Source organism: Vulpes lagopus, chromosome 14 (genome assembly GCF_018345385.1).
Source record: "Vulpes lagopus strain Blue_001 chromosome 14, ASM1834538v1, whole genome shotgun sequence".
Lineage (NCBI taxonomy): Eukaryota > Metazoa > Chordata > Mammalia > Carnivora > Canidae > Vulpes > Vulpes lagopus.
In genome coordinates, this window is record NC_054837.1 from 19,335,512 (window position 1) to 19,359,982 (window position 24,471).

A 24,471-nucleotide genomic window follows, 5' to 3' on the forward strand; every position below is an offset into this window, starting at 1 on the left:
AGCACACAGTCAAGGGGCTGAGATGCTCCCCCTTCCTCCTGGGAATGACCCTTCTTCTCTGGGCTCCCTTGAGGCTCCTTCTGACCGGGGTTGAGGTTGCTGGGCGTGTGCCTAATCGGCCTGCCCCGCAGCCTGGCACTGCAGGTGCTCAGCCAAGGTTTTGTGAGTGGAGCCACGCCCACTCTCACCTGGTGCTTATGGGGCTTGTTCCTGGGAGTTGAGCATAAACTGTGCTGGAAGGAGTTGGGGTTTAGGTCTTAAGGGTCTCCAGGACAGGGCTGCCCCTACCTCCCCTGTCCCTTTACCCTGCTCTGCTCTGGCTGTGGACAAATCCCTTCACATCTTGAAGCCATTTGCTATCACTCTTGGCCCTTGTTGATGATGTTGCCGGCATAGTGGATGCCCAGTGACTGGTGGATTTCGAGGAGCTAAGAGGGCCCCACTGAGTAAGTGACTGCACTCCACGTACCATCATCCAGTTTAATCCTCACCATGGCCAGGTGACAGAGGTACTGTTTCTAGCCCCATTTTTCACATGGAGAAATTGAGGCCCCCAAGGGACCAGGTGACTTCCTCAAGAGAATCCTGCTGCAAGTGGCAGAGCCGGGATTCTGGGTTTGTGCTTTAGCCATTTTGGATACTGCTGATAAGGGGCAGCACCTTGCAGCTCTGGAGCATGAGGCCCAGTAGGACACCATCCTAGTGGTGGCGGTAGAAGACTAACTCCATTGTACTCAGGGTAGCTAGCCCCTTTGGAATCAGCCTCTTGGCCTGCAGTCATGCCCACTGCTCGGGGCCAGGGTGGCGTCCAGGGGAGGTGACCCAGTGCCCATCGCAGGAGTGGCCAGTAGGACACTGGGTGCTCACTTGGAATCCCAGCCTTCCCTTGGCATGGCTCTGCCATGGGCTTCAGAGTGCAGCAGACCTGGCTTCACCTCCAGACCCCACCAGGTGGCTTTAGATAAACCCTGGTCCTCTCTGAGCCTCTCCTTGCCTCTGGAGAACAGGAGGTGTGGATATGCCCATACTTCTCGGGATGGGCTTGAGACTGAGTGAAGCAGCCCCCTGCCCAGACCTCTTAAGGAGCCCTCTCCTCCATTTCTAGAAGCTTCCCAGCCCTTAAGCACCATGACACTGCTAAGGATGGGACTCAGATTGCTGCCCAGCCCATGTCCCACTCACCCACCTGTATTGTTGAGCACACTTGGTTCTGTGTGTTCTCCCATGTTCCAGATGAGCAGAGGGGTTTATAGGACCAAGGTGGTAGGTACACTGTGCTGTGAAATGAGGGAGACACCCCAGGGGCCAGGGCAGGTGACCAGAGAGGAGAGCTGTGAGCCCTGGGCGGTAGAAACAATGGTCGAGAAGGAAAGGCTGAGTGCATCCCTCTGGTGGGATTTACTGAGCATCTACTCTGTTCCTGGCCTTGGTATAGAAACTAGAGATAGGTGTGTGAAGCCCCAGGCTCAGCCACCTCCCTGCTGTGCACCCTTGGGCAAGCCATGGTCTCTCAGGACCCAGCTTTCTCACACAGGGTAGTGGAGAGGGTCACCAGAAGTTGACATTCAGTACTAAGTGGCTGAGAGCCTGGGAGTCTCATGCAGAGGTTCATCCCCTGGCCCTGCCTCTTGGGGGTAGGGTAAGAGCTGGTTCCAGTGGCTGTTGCAGAGCTCTGTATGGCAGAGGATACTTGCCCACCCTTCTGAGGCAGAAGTTAGGGGCTGGTGGGGTGTAAGAAGTAGGGAGAAAGTTCTTTTTCCTCCCCCATTACAAAAGTAAAATTCATCTTTTAGTATTTGGAAATGAGTCTGATGAAGAAAGATTCAGCTGTCATCCATCTGCCCAGAGCTCAGCACTTCGTCTCATGCTGAGGACTTTCTTCCCAGGTGTTGGGCATTCGGGGTATGTCTGATTTTGCCTCGTGTAAGTGACCGTCCTGGTCAAGTGGGCCTTGTGTGAGTAGGTGAGGGTACAGGGCCAAGCCCAGTCCTGGCCCAGAAGGGCCCACTTCATGCTAAGCCTGCTCTGGGCCCCGCACCGATCGGCACATTCCGGCCTGGGCTTCTGGGAGCCACCTGCCCACCCGCCCGCCCAGCAGCCCATTGTCTGGCATGTGGGGGCTCAGAGCAGCCGTTGTTCTGCACACATCTGATCCTGTCTTTTCCACATCAGATCATTTGTAACCGTCACCAGGCAATCGGGCCCGTCGCTGATTCAATCTCGGCTTTGTGCTGTCACAGCTGTTTTTCCGCGCCGGGCTGATTTTGAAAGGAGGCCCATCTTCTGGGCCCGCTCTTCAGAAGCAAGGGGAGGGGGTGGAGGTCTTTATGTGTGTGTCTGTGGGTATGTGTGTGTGTGTGTGTGCACATCCTCCCCCTCTCAGCATCACCCCCACACACACACACACACACACAGGCCTCTGCCTCTCCTCACCGAGTAGAATTGGGAATGAGGTACACAGTCAAGGGTCCTGGGGGCCCATGCCCATTCCCTACCACCTGCCTACCCTGGGCACCTATGTGCTACATGCCCCAGCGTGCAAACACAGTGGAGTCTGTGCCCCAGTAGAAGAGACAGATGCTAAACTATTCATCAATAACATCATTTCAGAGTGGTAACGACAATGAAGGAACTACAGCCAGGATGGGATAGTGGTTGGAGTGGTCAAGGAGGACCTCTTGGAGGAGGTGATGTTTGAGTTGTGTGAATGAAGGGTTAGAGCTGATGTGGAGATTGTCACCCCTTCTGAACTGATGCCCTCTTATGTAAAATCTAGCCAGCTTTCAAAGACTTAATGGAGAAGGAAAAAAAAAAAAGAACATAAAGTATCTCATTAGTTATTTTTAAATATTGATTACACGCTGAAGTGATAACTCTTTTCAATATATTAGAGTAAATAAAATATGTCATTAAACATAATTTCCCAGGGCATCTGGCTGGCTCAGTTGGGAGAGTGTGTGTCTCTTGGTCTCAGGGTTATGAGTTTGAGCCCCACAATGGGTGTGGAGATACTGGAAGATAAACCAAAAAAACAAAAACAAAAACAAAACAAACAAACCAAAAAAAAAACCAAACCCATCATTTCCCTTGTGGATACTAGAAAATTTGTAATTACATTATATTCCTACTGGAGAGCACTGAGCACTGGATAGAGACAAAACTGTAAGTGCAAAGGTCCTGGGATGAGACCAAGGTTGACCTGTTAGAAGACCCCAGGGTAAGCAAGGGTAGAGGGACAGTGTGGGCAGGGAGTGGGGAAGGGGTTCACACACAGCCTTACAGGGTATTGTTAGAAATGCCATGGAAGCCAGTAGGGGAGTTTTGAGTGGAGAAGGCCCCTGCAGGCTGTAGGATAGCATGAAGAGGCCCTGGGACATTGGGATGCAATGAGGCACACAGAGCACCGGTCTGCCATAGAAGAGTTGTAGGAGGGACCTGCTGGAGGGTTGGTTAGACCAGATTTGCTTCCCTTCACTCCTGGATCTCAAGGCCTTTGGGCCTTCTCATGCTCCTGCCTCTCCCTCCACCCATCTACCTTCTCTGGTCACTGTCTACTCCCTGAGCAGCTGGTCCTTGTCAGGTCCAAGAATTTACAATATGTCCAGCTCCTCATCTTCCAGGTGATCTGTGGTAGAAATCCCTTTTTAAAAAGTTACTTAAAAAAAAAAAAAGATGCACAATCACTGTAGAAAAATTAGAAACACAAAAAAGAATCAAACTCCCTATAGATAAACGCAGTCCCATAGGCAGGCTGTGGCAGAGCTGGGGTTTGAACCCAGGTGGTCCAGCTGCAGAATCCTGGTGCTAAGATCGTGGTTCCCTGTGGACAGATGATGCTGAAGGGAGCTGCTCTACCCTGAGAGCGCTTAGGGTACCACCAGCCCAGCTCTCAGCAAAGGATGCCTGGCCCACACACAAGTGGGGCTTCGCCCTGGGGGGGTTAACATTTAAGTAAATATTTTGATGGTGTTGGGCCAGAGTGCCCTGTCCTGGTTCCCTGCCCCCATTCCAAAGGCTGTACTCATTTCTGTTCTAGCCTGATCTCTCTGAAGCAGCTGTTGATCCTTGGCTCCTGGCTCAGAGTCAAGACCAGCCCTCCTGTCAGACACCCCCCATCCCCCCTCCACCTACCCCCACCCACCACCAACCTGGGCTTCTGTCTCCTGATCTCCTAAGCACTGTGGCCCAGGCCCTCTTCTGCTAGGCTTTCCTGCCCCCTCCACCAGCTAACTGCTCTCCCCCTGTGGCCCTGGACAGCCTGGACAGCCCCCCCACCCCCCCCACCCCCGGTCTCCAGCCTCTCTTTCTTCTCCAGTACACAGACCATAGTAATCCTCTCTTTCTCTGGGTTGTGGGGTGGGTTAAATGAGGTGATGTCTGTAAAGTGCTGAGCCCGTGGGAACACTAAAAATAAAAACCAGCTCCTATTATTACTCTGATTATTAGATTTCTCCTTCCCTGTTGCTGGGTTAACCCTGAACTGTAGGTGCAAGGAGCTGAGGGGTGCATGGGGATAGATGAGAGGATGGGTGGGAGCACCAGTACCTCCCACCTCCATGAGGGGTCTTACCTTTGCCTTTTACATAATGTTCCCCCTTCTGGACCCAGTACCCGTGGAGTCATCTAGTAACACCCATTACCATTTTGGTCTCCACTTGTATGTCGCTCCTCCACAAAGGTTCTATGATCTCCAACAAAAATACTGGGTTGGGGCCCTTCCGCTGAGAACATTTTTTTTTTTTTAAGATTTTATTTATTCATGAGAGATAGAGGCATAGATATAGGCAGATGGAGGAGAAGCAGGCTCCATGCAAGGAGCCTGATGTGGGACTCGATCCCAGAAGCCATAAAGGGGAGTCTGAGATTTGGTGGTTTTGCTCCCCAGCCAGGGCTTCCCAAAGGCTCATTTTTGTGAGAACAAGCCCTGCCCCCATTCACTCCCTAGGTGCTCCTGGGTGGCCTGTGGTTCTGGGAGCAGGCCAGCCAGGTCTGATGCCAGTGGCAACAGCTGCCCTCTCACCCCATCACCAGAGGGAGTGGTTTTCAAGCCCTCCTGTGACCCCCCCCCCCCCCCCCGTCCCAGCACCTTCTCTTAGTCTTTCCCTGCCCTGAACCAGCACTTGTCCTCAGCAAGTGGATCTTGCCACCTTGGGATTGGGCTCCCTGCCCCTATTCTCTCTGCCTTGGTGACCCTGCCTGGCATTAACACAGACGTGTTGCTCTTAGTTACCAAGAGGGCTGCATCTCTCTTCTGGAGCTGCTTCAAGTTCTTCACATTATCCACTTTTTTTCAAGTCTTAATATGCTTGCCTGTGCCGTCCACGGCTTCGGGGACCCCTACTCCTCCCATCTTCACCTGGCTATTTACTATCTACCTGTTGATAATCATAAGCACTACTAATAACAGCTACCACTTGGGCAGGTACTACTATGACCTTAGCACCTTATTTGTACAATGTGTGGTATAAACACTTGTACAATCCATGGAATTAACCCCTTTTTCAGAGGAGGAAACTGAGTCTTAGTTGGATGTGCCCTAGACATCAGAGTTGAGGGATAAAGGTCAGATACCAGGATCCAAAGCCTGGAACAATATTGTTTCCCTCCTTATGAGACAGCGGGGCTCTCCTTTCATCGTGACATCCCTAGGCTAGCCAGGGTGGCCCCATCATGGCTACCACTTGTTTGCTTGCCTTGTAATTGCCATCTGATACCCCCTGCCCTCCATCAGGGTTTGTTACTGCCCCAGCCTCTCGCACACAGTAGGTGCTCAGCTCAATTTGTCTCCTCTCTAGAGGTTGGGGCGCTGCCCAGGGCAGATAACATCAGGATTAGTTCCCATGGCGACTGACGTCACTGCTCCCAGGCTCCGCCCTGCCCCTTCAGGACCGCGTCACTGGGAGCTGGCCGTGGTGCTGAAGCGCTCGGGAGGGCCTCCCACCCCAAGCTGCACCCTCGGTCCCGGCCGCTTTCTGAGCCCTGCAGTGCCTCAACAACGTGAGCCAGCTTCTCGCCCATCCTTCCTTCAGGAGGTGGCTTCCTGAGGGCCCGCTGTGCACGGTCACTGGTCCTAGCACCATAAACCCATGGAGGAGGGATCAGAGAGAGCCACATGGGGAACTCAATTCGATTACTGATCAAACATTTATCAAGCACCTTGTATGTCTCTGAGAAGCCCTTGATGAACCTGGGCTTCAGCTGAAAGCCAAGTAGATTTTCAAGGGGGCGAGTGGAGATTCAGGCAGTGCTTGCAAGGAGAAGGAATTCCACCCGCAAAGGCCTGCAAGTGTGGCAGTGAGAAGCTTATGCCCGCCTCAGGGCTCTGGCTGTGGCTGCCTGCCCTCTGGCATTCGTGATTATTGGTTCACTTTTTAGTGTCTCCTGGTGGCCCAGAACTACCCACTTGTCTGGTTCCAGTGCCTGGTCCAGGGCCGGGCCCAGACTGAACGGAGAGTTGTTGTCTCCTGGGGCCCAGGGTTGGCGTCTCTCTGTCTTGGGAACAGAGGGAGTCAGGTATGCTTTATGGCCAGATTTGCATTTTAGAGACCTGTGGCCCTATGGGGGTGGGGATGGGGATGGATGTGGCAATAATCCTGGCAGTAGATGAGGCCTCCTGTTGAAAGGGGCAATGCCCCTCCACCCCAACCTTTAAAAAAAAAAAAAAGTGAAAATCCCCTTCTGGTGCTGCAGCCCAAATGGCAGTAGGGAAATAATCACTTTTCACAGACCCCTTATCCACAGCCCAGCCCTGCGCCAGTTTAATCAGCAGTGGCAGTGTGACTTGAAGATTCCCGGGCTTGAGAGATCAGGAAAGGGGTTAAAGAAAATTACCCTTGCCTCCTCCATGCTAATGTAATCTCTAACCAGATCTGCCTAGCCGCAGCTCAAATTGCTTTTTAGATTAACATTTAATTATTAACAGGGTCCCCTGGAAGGCCTCAGGCTCAGAACAGGGATGGGGGAGGGAGCGGCAGGAGGGGGTTGGGGGTGGGCTTCTACTCTGGCTGCCTTGCAGAGAGACTGAGTGGGATTGGGGGGGGCAAGAGGGAGAGAGAGGGAAGGAATAGGGGAGAGTGGGGTCAGGAGTAAAATGAGAAAGAGGGACATCAGGAAAAAAGGAAGGCATTAGGACAGGGAGGCAGATGGAGGAAAGGAGAGAGACAGAGAAGAGGAAAGACGGTGGAGTCTCCTGTTTTGGGGGAGGGGCCGTGCACCCAGACTCCCTATGGCACTACTGGGCAAGGGTCCTTTTGCTGCACTGTCCTGGCTAATGGCAGGCAATCTCCTGTCCCTCACCGTTTAGGGAGGACTGAGCTTTCTGTGCTTCATGCTGGCCTGGCTTGTGGTACTGGGGACTGTCACAGAAAAGTGACTCGGGGCTATAGAGCCAGGATCAGACTCAGGCTCCCAATCCAGTGCTCATTCTCTTCCCTAGGCCTGGGCCTCCCATCACTTCACATTCTTCCCTGCATTTGGGGTCAGTCTGTGTGGCCAAGACAGGGGGAAGGAGAACAAGGCTTCCTGTCCAGTAAGGGGTATCCAGGTGAGTATTGTGGGCATCCCCAAGGACTAGCAGAGCACTTTATGTGAACTGCTGGGCTTTTCCAGCTCCCTATCTCATCCCAGGTCAACTTTCTAAATTCCTCAAGCACAAACTGCATCTAGAACCCCCTCTGTATGTCAACAGAGGACCTAGCCCGTTGCCTTGAACACAGTACACTGGATTGTTTGAAAACCCTTCATAATATCACCTCATGTCCAAGCTGAAAGCCCCTCCTACAACATCCATTGGGCTGTTCCCCATTAAGATTCAGTGGAGAAAACTGAGTCAGGGAGGGACTGTGACTTTTTTTAGATCACTGAGCCAGTCAGAGCCCTGATGTGGGCAGGTGCCACCCTGAGGCATCCAGGGCTGGCTCTCCCCTGTGAAATCCTACTCCCATTGGACATTGGCCTGTTATGACCTTCCTCTCCAAGCCAGAGCTTGTCTTTGGCTTTGACTAGAGCCAGTGAGGCCAGAGTGGGTAGTTCCAGGGGCAGGGAAGGACAGGGGCTGGAAGTGGTATAGCTGTGGCCTTCAGGAGGTCACAGCCTCAGCCTTCTCTGGAGCCCAGGCATGTCCTCATACTCTGCCCTGGACTAGGGCCAGCCCGGCCTGGCAAGGGGTAGACTGCTGACCTGCAGGATGCATGAGGGAAAGTTCTGCCCACCTGCCACTTTAGGGAAATAGCAACTGGAGGAGAAGCCAGGGAAGTTCATTTTCAGTGGGCTGGATTAGGGAAAAGGAAGTCAGTTCTTAATGGTTGTTCTCTTTGACAGGACATTCTTACCGATTTTTGTACAGCACACATGGCATAGGGCTGGCCTTCAAGAGATGTTCAGGGACTGTTTGCTGCCTGTACGAATGAATGAATGAGTGAGTGAATGGATGGTAAATGACAGCCACCTCAGAACAGTTCTCTCAGAGGCAGGGTCTGCGATTTATTTCTCTCAGTATTGTTCTGCCCAATGCAGGCCTCACACGCTCTCCTCCGTGAATGTTTATGGGATGAGTAAGTGGCCTCCTGGGAGCCCCTGCTCCTCCTTCCCCTCCTTACCTCCCTCCCTGTGATCCCAGCCCCTGCTGGAGGAGAATCAAAGTGGATTTGGGCACTGGGGAGAAGTAGGCCTTTGCTTCCGTTCCTTCCTGCCCAGCTGCCCAGGAGCTGGGGGCTGAGGGCCCCCCCCACCACCATGATGGGGCCAGGGGCAGAAGCCACACATGTGTGAGGCTGAGGGTGCAGTCTCTGGTCCGGGTGACACCTAAAAGCTGTGTGACCTTGTGCAGATGACTTCCCCTCTCTGTGACCATTTCTTAATCTGTGAAATGGGGCTAAAAACAGAACCCACCACAGAGGCTGCTAGGAAGCTGCGGTGAGGTGTAACGGACAGGATGCACGTGGGACCTGGCACAGAAGCAACATTCGATAAATGGGTAGCGCTATTATTAGTACTAATGTGTGTGTAGTTATTTGTGAGCTCCTCCCTCCCCCAGCGGCTGGGGGCTTCCCAAGGCCCCCTGCAGCCAGACAGGCAGGGAGAGATGACAAAAGGCAGGCAGGCCAAAGGCCCCAATTCCCCTGTTCTTTTAATAAAAATAAAGACAGCCTTTAGACATTCTTCTGCTCTGCATTGTTCTGCCAAGGCAAGCAGCACAGACTCAATTCCTCCTCGGACTTGGAAAGTTCCTTCCTTTCTTTCCCCTCCCCTGTCACATTTCCTTTATCTAAATCCTCAGCCATGAAAGGGCATATCGACAGCTGGGGGCGTTATCTGGTGGAGGGGACCTTTTCCTAGGGGTGCCTGGGAGATAAGACGTCTTATCAGCCCCCACGTCAGGAATGATGCCAAAGCATTCTAATCATTGAGGCTTGCGACAGTTTCTCCCTCCCTCACCCCCCCCCCCCGCCTTTTTTTTTATTAAAGTCACAAAAGACCTTGGGCTTATAAACAGCCTGATTTGCAGATAGGGTTTCAAAATGAGCAGTGTTCCCAGGATGGTCCCTGGCTGGGGGAGTCACGAGTCAGGGTGGGGCCACAGAGGAGCTGGCTTTCTGTGGATGGGATGATGGCCAAGCAGAGTGGGGGCAGGGCAGGGTCATGAGAAGAACATAAATATGTTAGCTGCCTGTCCCATTGCTGTCCCCAGCTTGCTGTGTGACCTTGTGCAGGATGCTTGGCTTCTCTGAGCCTCAGTCATTTCATCTGACAATAACTGATTCATTGATTCAGCCAGTCATTCAACACTTATTTATTAAATGATTACTCTTTGCCAGGCACTGGGAGAAGGAGACAAATAAGACATGGTCCTTGCCCCTGAGAAACTCACAGTCCAGTGGAGAGAGACAGACATGAATATTGGCAATTACAACTTGGTGTGATTAGGACTGTTGGGGGGGGGGACGTGCCCAGAAGGACAATTGAGCCAGAGTTTGAGTTAAATGTATTGAGGTGGCAGTGCTGTGGGCAGAGGGACCAGCACAGGCAAAGTTTTGGGGACGCAAGAGCAGCCAGCTGGAGGGAGGGCTAGGAGAGCAGGCGAGGATAGGCAAAGAAGGCTAGGCTCTATCTTGAGGTCAGAGAGACATTTAAGGGCAAGGAGAGAGGGATCTTTGCCCTGTTGTAGATGGTCGGGATGATGCGGGGACTGGTGGTAACCCACTCATCATCATGCTCAGCTGGCTCCTGTTTCCTCCCATGCTGACCCCTCAACCTGCCCCAACAGCGGGGTACAGGGTTCCTGGGAAAATGAGGAATGAATTGGGATTAGAGGCACAGAGAGGAAAAACCCTTCCCTCTTTTTTTTTTTTTTTTTTAAGATTTTATTTATTCATGAGAGAGGCAGACACACAGGCAGAAGGAGAAGCAGGCTCCATACAGGGAACCCGATGTGGGACTCGATCCCTGGTCTCCAGGATCACGCCCTGGGCCGAAGGCAGGTGCTAAACCACTGAGCCACCCAAGGATCCCCAACCCTTCCCTTTCAAGTGAAGATGGTCTCTCCAGCTTTGGGGACCTGCCTGCCGGTCCTTCAGAATCAAGGGATGAAATGATCCAGGCAGTTGCAATGAGCTGAGGCCTTAACATGGATCTTGTCCCCTCTAGCGGATCCTCTGTCACTCCCTGAACTGTTAGCCTCTCAGCTCCCAGAACTGCTAAGGCATCCACCATCCGAGCACTCTGAAAACCAGAGCCCCACAGAAAAGGCAGTGATGGAGTCCAGAGAGGCCCTAGATGAGGCAGCCTGTCCCATTCAGTTGCAAAGCATGCTGGAATGTGTGGCCTGTGGGGAGTTGTGGAGGAGGACCTGGACAGGGACTGGGCTTCTTGGGCCCCTGGCACCTGTGAAAGGCAAGAGGTGGAAAGGACCCTCAGGGGCAGCAGGAGGATGGGGGGATGATGGGCATGGTCAGGACGCTGGCGGATAATGACCTGGGAGGGATCAGGAAGCGTGTCTTACAAGAGAGGGGCAGTAGCTCCCCTGGGGACATGCAGTGGTTCCTAGGGTAGGAATATGTGGGTTCCAGGTTTCCAGACCAGCCCGGTGGGCTACCTGCTGGTGAGGGGGCAGGCTCATCTAGCCACTGCTTCCTGGGTGGCCCTGGGCTGAGTTCTGCCTCTCTCTGACTTGGGTTTCCCCATCGGTGGATGGCAAGGACTTTCACCTGCAGCTGCCGGCCTTCTCTGGCTCTCTCCTCTGTCCCCTGCACCCTCTGTCAGAGCAGTGAGAAGGGGACTCTGGGCTGGCAGCCTTTTCCCTTCCAGGTGCGCACGTGGTTCTGCATGACAGTGGACAGCCTGCGTGTACATGAGAGGGCACCAAGGGGTGTGGAGGGCCCGGCACTGTGGGTGGGGGGTTGGTGGTGTGTGTGTGTGGGGTCAGCACTGTGCCCATCTCGGGAGACTTGTGTGTGTGTGTGTACAGGCGTCATGCCCGTGTGTCTCCAGGTGTCCGAGTGGGGCAGGGTGTGTGTGCGGGTGTGTCCTAAAGGGCCCAGGTCCCCTGTCCCCAATGAGCAGTGCCTCCTTCCCGCTGTCGAGGGCTTTCATCCGTGCAATAAACCCCACTTCATTCCCTTTTTAAACTGTATAATTTCTGCCTGATTGTAATGGCATATTTTAAAATTACCAGAAATCAAAGCCGGGAAGTGGATACTGCAGCTCTGTGTCGTGGCTGCGTTAAGACTGGCGATTGGCGGGAGGGGTGGGTGGGTGGGGGGGCAGATGAGAACCACCTCCCCTCCCCCATCCACCCCCTACTTTCTTTTTTTTTTTTTCTCCCTGAGACAGTAATAGGAGAAAATTGGTTTTGAAACTGAATAAAAGTCCCTTTCAGAGTAAATCATTTCTTTCAGGGTACCTTTGCTGAAAGTAAAATAGAGCATAATGAAAGGTGGTTACGTGATTGTCTTTCATTTACCGAGAGGCCAGGACAGACAGGAGGCTGCAACCGTCTCGGGGAAATTCAAGATTGGAATAATTGCGCCGTAACAAGGAGCTTGTTGTGAAATTAGTATCTTAAGAAAGTAGTGAAAAAAGGCTTTTCCTCATGAATACTTCATTATTAGAAGAAAGCAGCAGAATTTAAGGGCTCCAGACACCTGTTTAGTATTAAATAGCTCCCCTTTCTTCCCCCTTAAACACACCCCCACCCCTCGTCTTTCTTCTTTTTTTTAAGAACTGGCAGGAGGACTGAGTTGGCCCAGCTTGGCAGCTCAGGTCCTGGGGAGGGGAGGGAAGGAGTGTGATACAGTGGGGTGGGGTGGGGTCAGGGGGTCAGGTCAGAATGCTCTGGGGCCCGGGGCCTGGCTGGGTGGATGTCAGGGGTGACAGGCAGCTGGTCCAGCTCCTTACTGGGAAGAGAGGAAGGGAGGGCCCTGCAGAGAAATTCCTGCTCTCTCTTCATGGCCTCCAGGGCAGGCCCTGCCTGGCCTGGGCTCACCCTGCTCCTCAGGTGCTCTGTGTTCTGGGAGCCCTGGGGCCCTCAGGATCTGGGCTCAGGCTCAGCACCTGTCAGGGTTGGAGGCCTCTCATTCTCCTAGGAACACTGTCTTGGATGTCTCCCTTTCGGGCATGCTGTGAGAATGCCCCAGAACAACACTGGCACACCCATGTGTCCCCTGGCAGTTCCTGGGTGCCCCTCCACCTCTCACCACCCCGTGTAGCTTCCAAAGGTGACCTCGTGGGGTCTCTGCCTTTTAGGAGCTCAAAGCTGAAGAGCAGAGAGAAACCCAGTCACAGGTGGTGACAGGAGAGCCATAGGCTGCCACTGGCTGGAAGGGCAACCTGCTGAGGGGGTGAGGTTCTAACTAGGCCTGGGGGCATCCAGGAAGCACCCTGGAGGAGGTGACCCACACAACGGGCAGGGCCAGAATATGTGTGACCGATCAGTTCTGGCCCCATCACGGTGTAAATCCACCACTCAGGAGATCTGGATTCTTTGCCTTTCCTTCCTTTGATGCCTCCAGCTGTGCCCTCATCTGTTGGGTGAGAAAGGAGGAGTGTCTGCTCTGAAAGTCTTCAATGTTCTGCTGGGTAGCAGGGAGGCTGCTGGAAGCATCTCCCAGCGAGGGGGGGGGGGGGGGCAGTGGGATGCGGGCATGGAGCAGCATGAGTGACAAGCACTTCATCTCCCTCCTCACAGAGACCCTGCTGCACAGTGTGCCCCACCACGGGCTCCCAGCTCAGCCATGCTGGCCTGTCTCCAGAGGACCCAGAACCCACCGGTCCAACACCTGGCCTGCCCGAGCAAGAGCCTGGAGCTGCGCAAGTGTGAGTGCATGCCTTCTCCCTGTCCATGCCTCCCCAGCCCCTGCCCCTGTTGGCCTTCCTCTGCCCACTGAGTCCACAGGGGCTTGCTCTCTGTTCCTTGCTCTCTGTCCACAGGAGCTTTTCCCACTTCAGGCCTCTGTGGGGCAGATCCCAGCAGGTAATGCCATCTGAACCCCAGCTCGTCCGCCCACCTCAGCTCTGCCCAGAGCTGTGTTCTAGGCCTTTGCCCGTCCTGCACCACTACTCCACAACAGCACCCACCCGTTTTAAGCAGACTCCCACTGGGTGTGACCCCCCCAACCCCAGCCCCCTGTCTGGGACCCCACAATGTACCAGGTCTGTCTCACCCACCATGATTTTCTTGCATTGTTAGCCAAGAGGAGGACAATGTGGAAGCAAATAGTCCTCAGTGGGATCCCAGCTTGGGGCCCAGTTTGCTGTATGATCTTGGGCTTGTCCTTCCCTTCTCTGGGCCTTGCTCTTTCAGTGTGTCTAATTAGGGAGCTGGACTTGGTAATCTCCAAGGGTTTTTCTTTCTTGACCATCTAGGACAGGAATACCAAACCATCTAATCCGATTATTTTTAGACAAACATAGGGTTTTTTAAAAATTGGAAGTATTTGGAAACATTTGAAAACAGTGAAATTTGCATCATAATCTGGATTTCTGACGTCTCTTGGGAAAAAAAAAATCAGGGTGCCTGGGTGGCTTAGTTGGTTAAGCATCCAACTCTAGATTTCAGCTCAGGTCATGATCTTAGCATTGTGAAATGGAGCCCTGTGTCCCAGCTCCACACTGAGCATGGAGTCTGCATAAGATTCTCTCGCTCAAAAAAAAAAAAAAAAAAAAAAGATTATCTCTCTCCTCCTCCCCCCTCAGCTGCCTATTGGCTCTCTCCTGGAGAACAGGATTGGTTGCCATTCATCATTGGACTTGCACTGTTGCTCGCCCTTTTTCTTTTCTTTTTTTTTTTTTTTTTTTAAGATTTATTTATTCATTCATGATAGAGAGAGAGAGAGAGGCAGAGACACAAGCAGAGGGAGAAGCAGGCTCCATGCAGGGAGCCCAATGCAGGACTTGATCCCGGGACTCCAGTATCACGCCCTGGGCCAAAGGCAGGTGCCAAACCGCCGAGCCACCCAGGGATCCCATCTTTTTCCTTTCTTAATACATGTTTATCTTTAGACAAGATAGGACATTCATGTGGTCCACTGTACAAAAGGAATGGACGGCTATACAAAGGTCTCCACCTCAATCCTGTTGCACAGCTGCCCACTCCCCTTCTCAGAGGTAGCCAGTGTTGTCCTGTGTGTCCTTCCAGATGGTTCTCTGCATGACCCAGCACACCTGGGACATCCCTTTTTAAATTAGCCATATGTCCCATAGGTCAGCCTCTAAAGAGAGCTTCTTCCTTCTTTTGGCACTTAGTTTTCCACAGCAAGGGTGTTATTTGACCTGTTGCCTTTATAAGTAGTGCGATGATACACAACCATGTACATGTCACAAAGGTGTGAATAAAACTACAGGATAAATTTCTAGAAGCAGAAATACTGGGTCAAAGGTCTGTACCTTTATAATTTTGATAGATGTGGTCTGAGTGACATCTTCAGATGAGTCTGAGACAGCCTGTTTGCCCACATGCTCACCATCACAGCATGGTAGCAGACTTCTAGGCTTGGTCACCTTGTCAGTGAAAGCAGGATCACAGTGTAGTTTTAAATTAAGTTTAACATGAATGAGGATGAATAGCTTTTCATCTTGGAGTCTTTTTATCTTTGAACTTATTCATCTCCTTGGTCCATTTTTTTCAATTGGGTGGTTTTTATCCTTATTGAATTACAGGAGATGTTTGTATATGATGGAATTAGACCTCTGTCATCTGAATTGCATATGGTTTCCCCAGTTTATCATTTGTCTTTGTGCCATGGAGAAATTTTCTTTGTGAAGTGAAATCTGTATTTCCTAAAAGGAAATTTTGTGTCATACTTAGAAAGTCCTTCCTCATGCTGAGATTATTTAAGTTCCCCAGGGTTTCTTCTAGTTTTTTTTTTTTTTTATGGCTTAATTTTTATTTTTTTTAAAGATTTTTATTTATTCATTCATGAGAGACACACAGAGAGAGACAGGCAGAGACACAGGCAGAGGGAGCAGCAGGCTCCGTGCAGGGAGCCCGACATGGGACTCAATCCCAGGTCTCCAGGATCAGGCCCTGGGCTGAAGGCGGCGCTAAACCACTGACCCACCAGGGCTGCCCTATGGCTTAATTTTTAAAATACATGGTATGAAGTGTGAGGTATGGATCCAAGCATATTTAAGACATTAGGGCAATGCTGTTTTAATTGTTAGTTATAATACATTAAATATATTAACTATATTGAAATAGAATTCACATACCATAAAACCCACCCATGTGAAGTGTACAATTAATGGTTTTTAGTATATTTAGAGAATTTTGCAACCATCACCACAGTCAATTTTAGAACTTTTTTTTTATCACCTCAGGAAGAAACCCCTTACTGATCCGCAGTCAATCCCTGACCCCCTACTCTCCCTTCTTTATAGATTCCTATTTTGGACTTTAAAGGAAAGAAACCCGACAGTATGTGGCCTTTTGCGACTGGCTTTAAAAAAAAAAAAAAAGATTTTATTTATTTATTTGACAGAGCATACACACACACTAGAGCACAAGTAGGAGGAGGAGCAGAGGGGGAAGGAGAAGCAGGCTCCCTGCTGAGCAGGAGCCCAAAGCAATGGGGGGCTCTAGCCCAGGACCCTGGGATCACGACCTAAACTGAAAGTAGCCTCTTAACCAACTGAGCCACCCAGGCACCCCTTGTGACTGACTTCTTTGACTTATCGCGTTTTCAAGGTTTATTCGTATTGTAGCACACACATAACACCTTTTAATATTTGGTGGTGCTTTCTTGTTCCTGGTTGTGTCCCCACCCTTCCCCTACAACTTCCCTGGCTATTAAATTTTCTGTCTCAACTATAGAATCAACTCATCTGAATAAGAGCAAAAATCCTGTTCTTTTTCCTGGGATTGCATGAAATTTGTAATTCAGGAAGAAATTTTTTTATGTTGATGGCCTCCAGGACCATGAGAAACCCTTGGCTTGTTCAGATATTTTTATGTCCCTGGGAATGTTTTAATATTCACTTCATCTAGATCTTGCACATTTTAAGTTTAATTCTAGATAGTTACCCTTTTTTTGGCTCGTCTTTTCTTTCTGAAATGGCGGTTATTTCTATAAAAGCTATTAACTCCTGCCCCGTCTGAATTCTTTTATTGTTTGTAATGGTTTTTCCATTTGGTCTCTTAGATTTTCCAGTTACTCTATCACATGCAAATCGTAATCTTACCTCCTACTTTGGAAGTTTTATACCTTAATTTCTTTGTCTTATTTCATAGTATAATAGACACTCTTGCTTCATTCCTGACTTTAATGAGAAGCTTTTGGAATGTCCCCATCATGCAAAATGCTGGTTTCAGGGGCAGATGTTTTATCAGGTTAAATAAGTGTCCATGTATTCCTGTTTTATTAAGAATTTTAAAAAATCAAGAAGTTGAGGTTTACCAAATGCCTTTTCAGTGTATATGAAGACGGTCTTATTTTTTTCCTTTGATCTTTTAATAGGAATGTTGATAGAGGTCCCTTAACATTGAACTATCTTTGCATTCCTTGTTGAGTCTCACTTGGTCATGGTGCATATTTCAATATATTGCTGGATTGAGGCTCCTGGGTGCCTCAGTCGGTTAAGCGTGTGTGCCTTTGGCTCAGGTGATGATCCTAGGGCCCTGGGGTCAAGTCCTGCATCAGGCTCACCGCTCAGCAGGGAGTCTGCTTCTCCCTCTCTGCCTTTCCCCCTCCACTCGTGCTCTCACTCACTTTCTCTCTTTCTCATATATAAAAATTTTATTTATATATGTGTATATATGTACATACATACATATGTACATATATATACATATATTTTAAATTCTATCTACTGCTGGATTGGCTTGGTTACTTAAGAGTTTTGCTGCAATTTCATCTGTGAGATTAGTCTTCAGTCTTTTGGAACAATTTTTGTTGGGTTTCATGATCAGTGTTATGCTTGCCTCATAAAGAAAATGGAGGCTTCCCTCCTTTCTCTATACTCTGTGACAGTTTAAGTAGAAATGGATTATCTGATCCTCCATGAAACAGTCTGGGCCAGTGCCTTTCTTTAGGGTGGGGGAGTACTTCTTTGATTCTTCTGTAATAATTGATCTGTTATAATTGTTCTATTGCCCCTTGAATGAGTTTGGTAAATTATGTCTAGAAAAGTATTTATTTTATCCAGTTGTAAAATTTACTTGCATGAGGTTGAACAAATTAATTTACAGTTCTTTTAAAGAAGAATTTCATCTTTATATTTCTAGTATATTTTGTGCTTCTCTCCCCCACCCCACCCTGTTTTTCTTGATTGGGTAAGTTAGTTAAGAGGTTACCAACCTCCCATTCCCCCAAGATACATCTTTGGGATTTATTTATTAGTAATTACCCTTTTCTAGCTTCTAATTCATTAATTTATGATTTTATTTTTATTTCTTTTAAAAGGTGACCCTCTTTTTTTTTTTTTTAAAGATTTTATTTATTCATGAGAGACACAGAGAGAGAGAGAGAGAGGCAGAGACACAGGCAGAGGGAGAAGCAGGCTCCATGCAGGGAGCCTGATGTGGGACTGGATCCTGGGTCTCCAGGATTACGCCCTGGGCTGAAGACGGTGCTAAACCGCTGAGCTACCCGGGCTGCCCGATTTATGCTTTTATTTTAGTTAAAATATTCTTTGTATTCATTTCTTTAAAAATCTGAGTTAGGGGCTTAACCCTATACTGATAAACAAGGGGAAAAAAGGAAATATTAAGACTATGAATTCTCTGAGCACTACTTTAGCTGTATCCTATAGGTCCTAATAGAAGATATTTTTATTATTTTTTAAATCTCTTGTAATGTGGTTTTGATTTCTTCTTTGACCTAAGGCTCATTTGAGTTCCATCTATTCACTCAGGTAGTAGGTGCTTCTGCAATTAATTATTTCTAGTTATAATGCATTATGATCAGAGAATTGTTGTGCATGATTGCTACTCTTTTGGACTTGAATTTTCCTTTGTGATGTAATCAGTTTTTGTGAGTTTTCAGACTTTTCAGATGAGACCTGAAAAGAAATGTGGCTGTTTGGGGGATTCAAGAGTTTGGTGTATACGAATTATGTCTCCCCCATTAATTATGTTAGTTATGTCTTCCTTATCCTTGCTTACCTGTCATGGATGGAGAAGTAAATTAGACACCTACTACTCACATGTTCCAGGCTGTTTCTTCTTGCAGCGCCTAGAGCTGTGGCCTTATGCACGGTGATGCAATGTCATTTAACACAGAGATATTAATATCTTAAATCTTTGTAGTGAATTGTACTTTCTTTGCCATATTTAATACTTTTGAACCTGGGTTCAGTTTTATCTAAGATGGTAGGTAATCTCTGCTTTTTTAATTCACATTTTCCTTGAAACTTTACCAATCCTTTCATTTCAGCCTTTCTGAATTACTTAGTTTAGATGTGACTCATATACAGTAGAGTTGAATTAAGCTTTGTGAAACAATCTCAATGACTTTTAAACAATTTTTTCTTTTTACATTTATTGACATGACAGATGTCTGATCTATTTTGTGCTTTATTTTAATGCTTTGAAAAGTCTATCTTGGGATGCCTGGGTGGCTCAGTTGGCTAAGCGTCTGCCTTTGGCTCAGGTCATGATCCCAGGGTCCTGAGATGAAGCCCTGCATTGGGCTCCCTGCTTAGTGGGGAGTCTGCTTCTCTTGCTCACTCTCTGTCAAATGATTACAATCTTAAAAAAATAAATAAAAAGGTCTATGTGATCTGTGCTTGTGTACCTATAATCATAAAGGAGGTCTTTTTTTTTTTAAGATTTTATTTATTTATTCATGAGAGAGAGAGAGAGAGAGAGAGAGAGAGAGAGAGAGAGAGAGAGAGGCAGAGACACAGGCAGAGTGAGAAGCAGGCTCCATGCAGGAAGCCTGACGTGGGACTTGATCCAGGGTCAGGATCAGGCCCTGGACTGAAGGCAGATGCTAAACCGCTGAGCCACCCAGGGATCCCAAGGAGGTCGTTTTCGTTCTACTGTAACTTTAAAGAATACCCTGATCTCTATTTCTTTGGAACAGTATCTATTACTGTCCCTAGAATGAACAAAATGATGAAATCAATGTATTTCCTTTTTCTCTCTATATTTTCTTAGAATTATTTCCTTCCTATTAAGCCTTGATTACTTTTTTTTTTTTTTAAGATTTTATTTATTTATTCATGAGAGACACAGAGAGAGGCAGAGACACAGAGGCAGAGAGGCAGAGGGAAGAGAAGCAGGCTTCCAGGCAGGAGCCCGATGCAGGACTCGATCCCGGAATTCCAAAGGCAAAGGCAGACGCTCAACCACTGAGCCACCCAGGCGTCCCTAAGCCTCCATTACTTGACATCAGTTTTAAGATTTATTTATTAGAGAGAGAGAGAGAGAGAGAGAGAGCACAAATGGGAGGGGCAGAGGGGGAGAGAAAGAATCTCAAGCAGATGCTACACTGAGCACTGAGCCTGATGATGGACGTGGACCTTAATGTGGAGCTTGATCTCATGGACCCTGAGATCAAAACCTGAGCTGAAACCAAGAGAACACTTAACTGCCTGTGCCACGCAGGTGTCCCTACCTGACATCAGTTTTAAATGATATCTTTTGGGGCATCTGGCTGGCTCAGTCAGTAGAGCATGCTACTCTTGAACTCAGAGTTGTGAGTTCAAGCCCCACGTTGGGTGTAGAGATTACAAAAAAAATTTTTTTTTAATTCTCTTTTTTAAAAAGATTATTAAAAAATAATAATAAACTTTAAAAATATATCTTTTGATCACAACTATTAAATACGAGGATATCTGTATACTTCTACTGCCATCCTTCTCTTTCCCCTTCCCTCTTCTGTTATTCATGATACCCTTACTCTGTTCCCAGGACTTGTAATGCTGGTTACAAGAACACAGTCATTTCTCTGACTCCTAGAGAAATAGGGTCAGTGCTCACCACCAGTTCTTGTGCCTTCTTTTCCCATGATCCAAAGTTGGTCCACTGGCATATGGCTTAAGGCCTCAAGTGAACAGCACTCCAGGAGTTCCCACAAGTTCAGAAAGTCACTTTGTTTCCTTGAGAATCTTTGCAGACCATGTTCTGTTCTCTAATGTTGACTGTTGCCATGGAGAAGTTAAAGCCTGATTTTTCCTTCTTTATATTTCACTTTGACCTTTCCATGTCTCTCATGTTATTACTTTACTAGCATGTGTCCTGGGGTTGGCCATTCAGAGTCTCTTTTCCCTGGAACACAGTACCATGCCCTTTTGACAGGCAGATCCAAGGCTTGTATTATTTTAATTTCCTTCTTTGGGGACTCTAGTTTAAGTACAGATTGGCTGTCTTTTGCCTGTCTTCCCTGTGTACCCCTTTCACTTTGCTCTTTTTTTGCACCTTTTGTTTTTCTTGTACATTCTATTTTCCCCTTTTGCTTTTATGAGTTTTTTCCTTCTACTCTTGTATATCTGCTTTGTGGTGTTTTGTTTTGTTTTGTTTTTTTATAGAAACAATTGTAAGGTTTTTTTCCTTCACAATGAAATTATCTGGCTATAATTTTCATCTCATCTGTGGCTACATTTTTCTGATGGGAAGTGGATTGTAGTTTGGTTTTTTGTTTTTGCTTTTCCAGCCATTACTTAGAATTTGCCTTCTTTCTCATTTTCCTTTCAATTAAGTACCATGCTAGTTCAATTTTATTACTCACCTCTGGAGGAGATGAGTTTTTCTCAGCCCAGCTGTTTCCCTCCAGCTGCCTCAGAGACAAACTGGTTCCTACAAGTATGGCTTATTTGGGGGATTTCTTATTTAGCGCTACCTTCTTTGCTTTTCAGAACCAAGTGGGCATAGGGAAGGTCTATAACCAGCTGATACATCCCTGGTTTTACTGTAGCAAAGAAGGGGGTTTAGATTTTGTTTAAATTTATACAAATCTAAAAGGGATATCTATAACACTTAGGAAGTGTATGCAGCTGGCTCTTTCTGAAATGTACAGCTAGGCACCCTCTTTATGCTTCCTCCCTCAGCCCCATTTGATCTCTGTTGCTTTGGACACCCTGTATACGTATGGTTGTTTAGGGGTTTAGCACTCTCCTAGTTTTGCCAAAAAATGGAAGAACTAGTGTTTTTGTTGCATGTTGCTTTTGGGGCATTTGTAGGAAGAGAAGGTATTATATCCACATTCCTTAAAATTGAAGTCTTCTATTGGTGTTCTTTCAAAGATAGGGGTATAGAAAAATATTTGTCTACCTTATCAAAAACAGAAGAATGTCAGATGATTTGGTTGGGGGCGGGGCTTTGGTTTCAAGTAATATTATTTTTCATGCATAGTCCCTTTCATTCCTTTATATAACCTTCAGGAAGAACATATTCTCTTTTGTTAAATTAAGTACTTCACTGAATAGATTGTCTATGGTCCCCAATTCAGAAAGCATGAGAATTTAAAATGAAAAATAACTCTCCTTCCCAGAGGAAATCCGTGTTAGCAGTTTCTTAAATACCCTCCTGAAAAATACACACATGCAGGAGGAACAATAAATACCTTTTGTGGGATGCCTGGATGGCTCAGTGATTGAGCGTGTCTGTCTTTGGCCTGGATCATGATCCTGGGGTCCTGGGATCGAGTCCCATATTGGGCTCCCTGCAGGCAGCCTGCTTCTCCCTCTGCCGTGTCTCTCTCTGTGCCTCTCATGAATGAATGAATGAATAAATAAATAAAAATTTAAAAAAAAAAATACCTTTTGTATAAACATTCACACACACACCCCTCAGTTCCTTGCCTTTTTTAATTACCAATATATCCATCTCACCCTCATTCTTTTTAACAGTTGCATTGTATTCCATTACATGGATAAAGAATAACGTTTTAAACCATCCCTCTGTTGATAGACATTTAGGTTGTTTCTAGTCTCTTCCTATTCTGAACAATGCTGTAATAAATCTTTGTACATGTATGTATATTTGTGCAAAAAACATTATTCCATGGACTTACTGGCTCAAAGGATCTGTGTGTTTTAACCTTTAATTGCTCCTGTGCTGCTGGTTGGAGGCAGAGGCTGGGCATGATGACCGACCTGGACTAGTCCTTCCTTTCTGCTCCTAGGCTTGATCTAGACAGTGTGGGGGACCACCAAGGACGTCCTGCATCTCCAGCTCACTCAGGCCCTTTGACATCTTTGCACTTATTGGAAAAGATAGTGACTCTGCCTGTAATTGAAGAGCACAGGAAAGAGGGAGGCAGGAAGGGAGATAAGCAAATTGAATTGGGTGCCCTGCTGCTGGCCCAGGCCTGGACATTGGCAGAGAAGGCTCCTGCCCTTTCCTCCTGGGCATGACTCTGGGGCAGTCCCGCCCTCTTGTGCCTGTGGCCTTCAGGCATAACTGAGACGGGAAGGGCTCTCCCTGAGCTTTGCCACCAGACCATAGGCTGCACTGCATTTCTTACCACAGGAGAGAGGTCTCAACTGGGCCACGTGTACCGTGATTTGGACAAGTTGGGCAGCTTCTTAGGGCCAGTGTTCTCCCTTATATAAAGCAAGGGATATGGGGATCCCTGGGTGGCGCAGCGGTTTGGCGCCTGCCTTTGGCCCAGGGCGCGATCCTGGAGACCCGGGATCGAATCCCACGTCGGGCTCCCGGTGCATGGAGCCTGCTTCTGTCTCTGCCTGTGTCTCTGCCTCTCTCTCTCTCTCTCTCTCTCTCTCTGTGACTATCATAAGTAAATAAAAATTAAAAAATAAATAAATAAAGCAAGGGATAGGGTCAGGTGGACCAAAGAAGCCATCCAGCTCTGACCACCTATGACAGTAATGTCAAAAGCCTGGTCGAGGAAAGACGTGGCTTAGTCTGAGATCCCCTCCCTCCATTCCTATAAAGTGGGATCAGAGCAGCCTGATGACACAGGGCTATACAAGGCATAGCAGCCCCATGTGCCCAGAACATGTCCAGCAAACCAGAAAAGGCTACAATTTACCTCTCTGGGATCTGAGGTCAGGCAGATAGAGGGCGCCAGGAGTATGAGTGGTCCTATGTCCAGAAGCCTGGGCAGCTGGCTGTTGTAGCCTATTCCTGGTGGCTAGAGAAAGTGACTTGGAGAGAAAAACGATTTAAAAAAGTGTGTGTGTGTGTGTGTACACGTATGGGGGGAGTCCATTTCCCCTCCCCTACCTCAGGCCTAAGATCTTGGACTACTCCCAGCTGACCAGAGTCCCAGGGTCCCAAACAGGATCTGCCCACACTTGGGACAGAAGCCTGTTTTTCTCAGCTGCTCAGGACCTTCCTTCCTAATAAATATTTGACTTTCTCATCATGGTGTTGATACATAAACTCTGAGTCCATGCTGCTCTAAGTGTAGACTATGCAGAGAGCCCCAGAGAGGCACCAAGGGGGCTTGGGGAGAGGCATTCGGGGATCTGCCATCCAGGAAGGGAAGAGCTGAGGCAGCCACCCCAGGAGACTGCGTGTGAGCTGCCACCCTTGCTCTGCCAGCCCTTGGGTAAGTGGCACAGCCTCTCTCTGCCTCAGACTGCTCTTCTGTAGCTGAGAGTAGCATGCCCATCCTCCCTTCCTGCCCATGAGCCTTCAGGACACAGGCTTTGAGATGGAGATGGTCTGGGGGTCAAATCTGGCTGTGCCCTAAATGGGGCGTGCACGTTCATGTGTGTGGTCTTGCACACGTGAGTGCCTGGCCCTCCCTCTCTGGGCCTGTTAACTCCACTGTGATGTGAGAATAAGTACAAGAGAGAACCCCCCAAGGCCTGGGAGCAGACTCACACACTTTACCTGCCCCAGGTCCCACTGAGAGAGGGAATCCCCCCTTCCCATACTCACAAAGGGACCAAAGGTTCCCGCCCACCCTCCCATCTTCAGGGGAGGAAGGGCTTGCTAACCCAGGAGGAGCAGGGGGAGGCTCTTTTCCCCAAGTCCCACCCCTCACCCACCAACCTTGACCCCAAAAGGCTGGAGCCACAGCCCCACGAGCATTCCTGCAGGTGCAGCTGCTTCCACTGACACTA

The 24,471-nt window shown here is 48.5% G+C and overlaps 1 protein-coding gene across 1 annotated transcript in view; it reads left to right on the plus strand.

Annotated features, from left to right (window-relative positions):
* Positions 1–24,471, plus strand: part of FAM222A (family with sequence similarity 222 member A) — a 55,711-nt gene that overhangs the window by 15,631 nt on the left and 15,609 nt on the right. The window contains exon 2 of the mRNA XM_041729545.1: positions 13,184–13,311. Within this exon, the coding sequence (XP_041585479.1) occupies positions 13,230–13,311 (82 nt within the window). The 5' untranslated portion in view covers positions 13,184–13,229. The remainder of the gene's footprint in view (positions 1–13,183; positions 13,312–24,471) is intronic.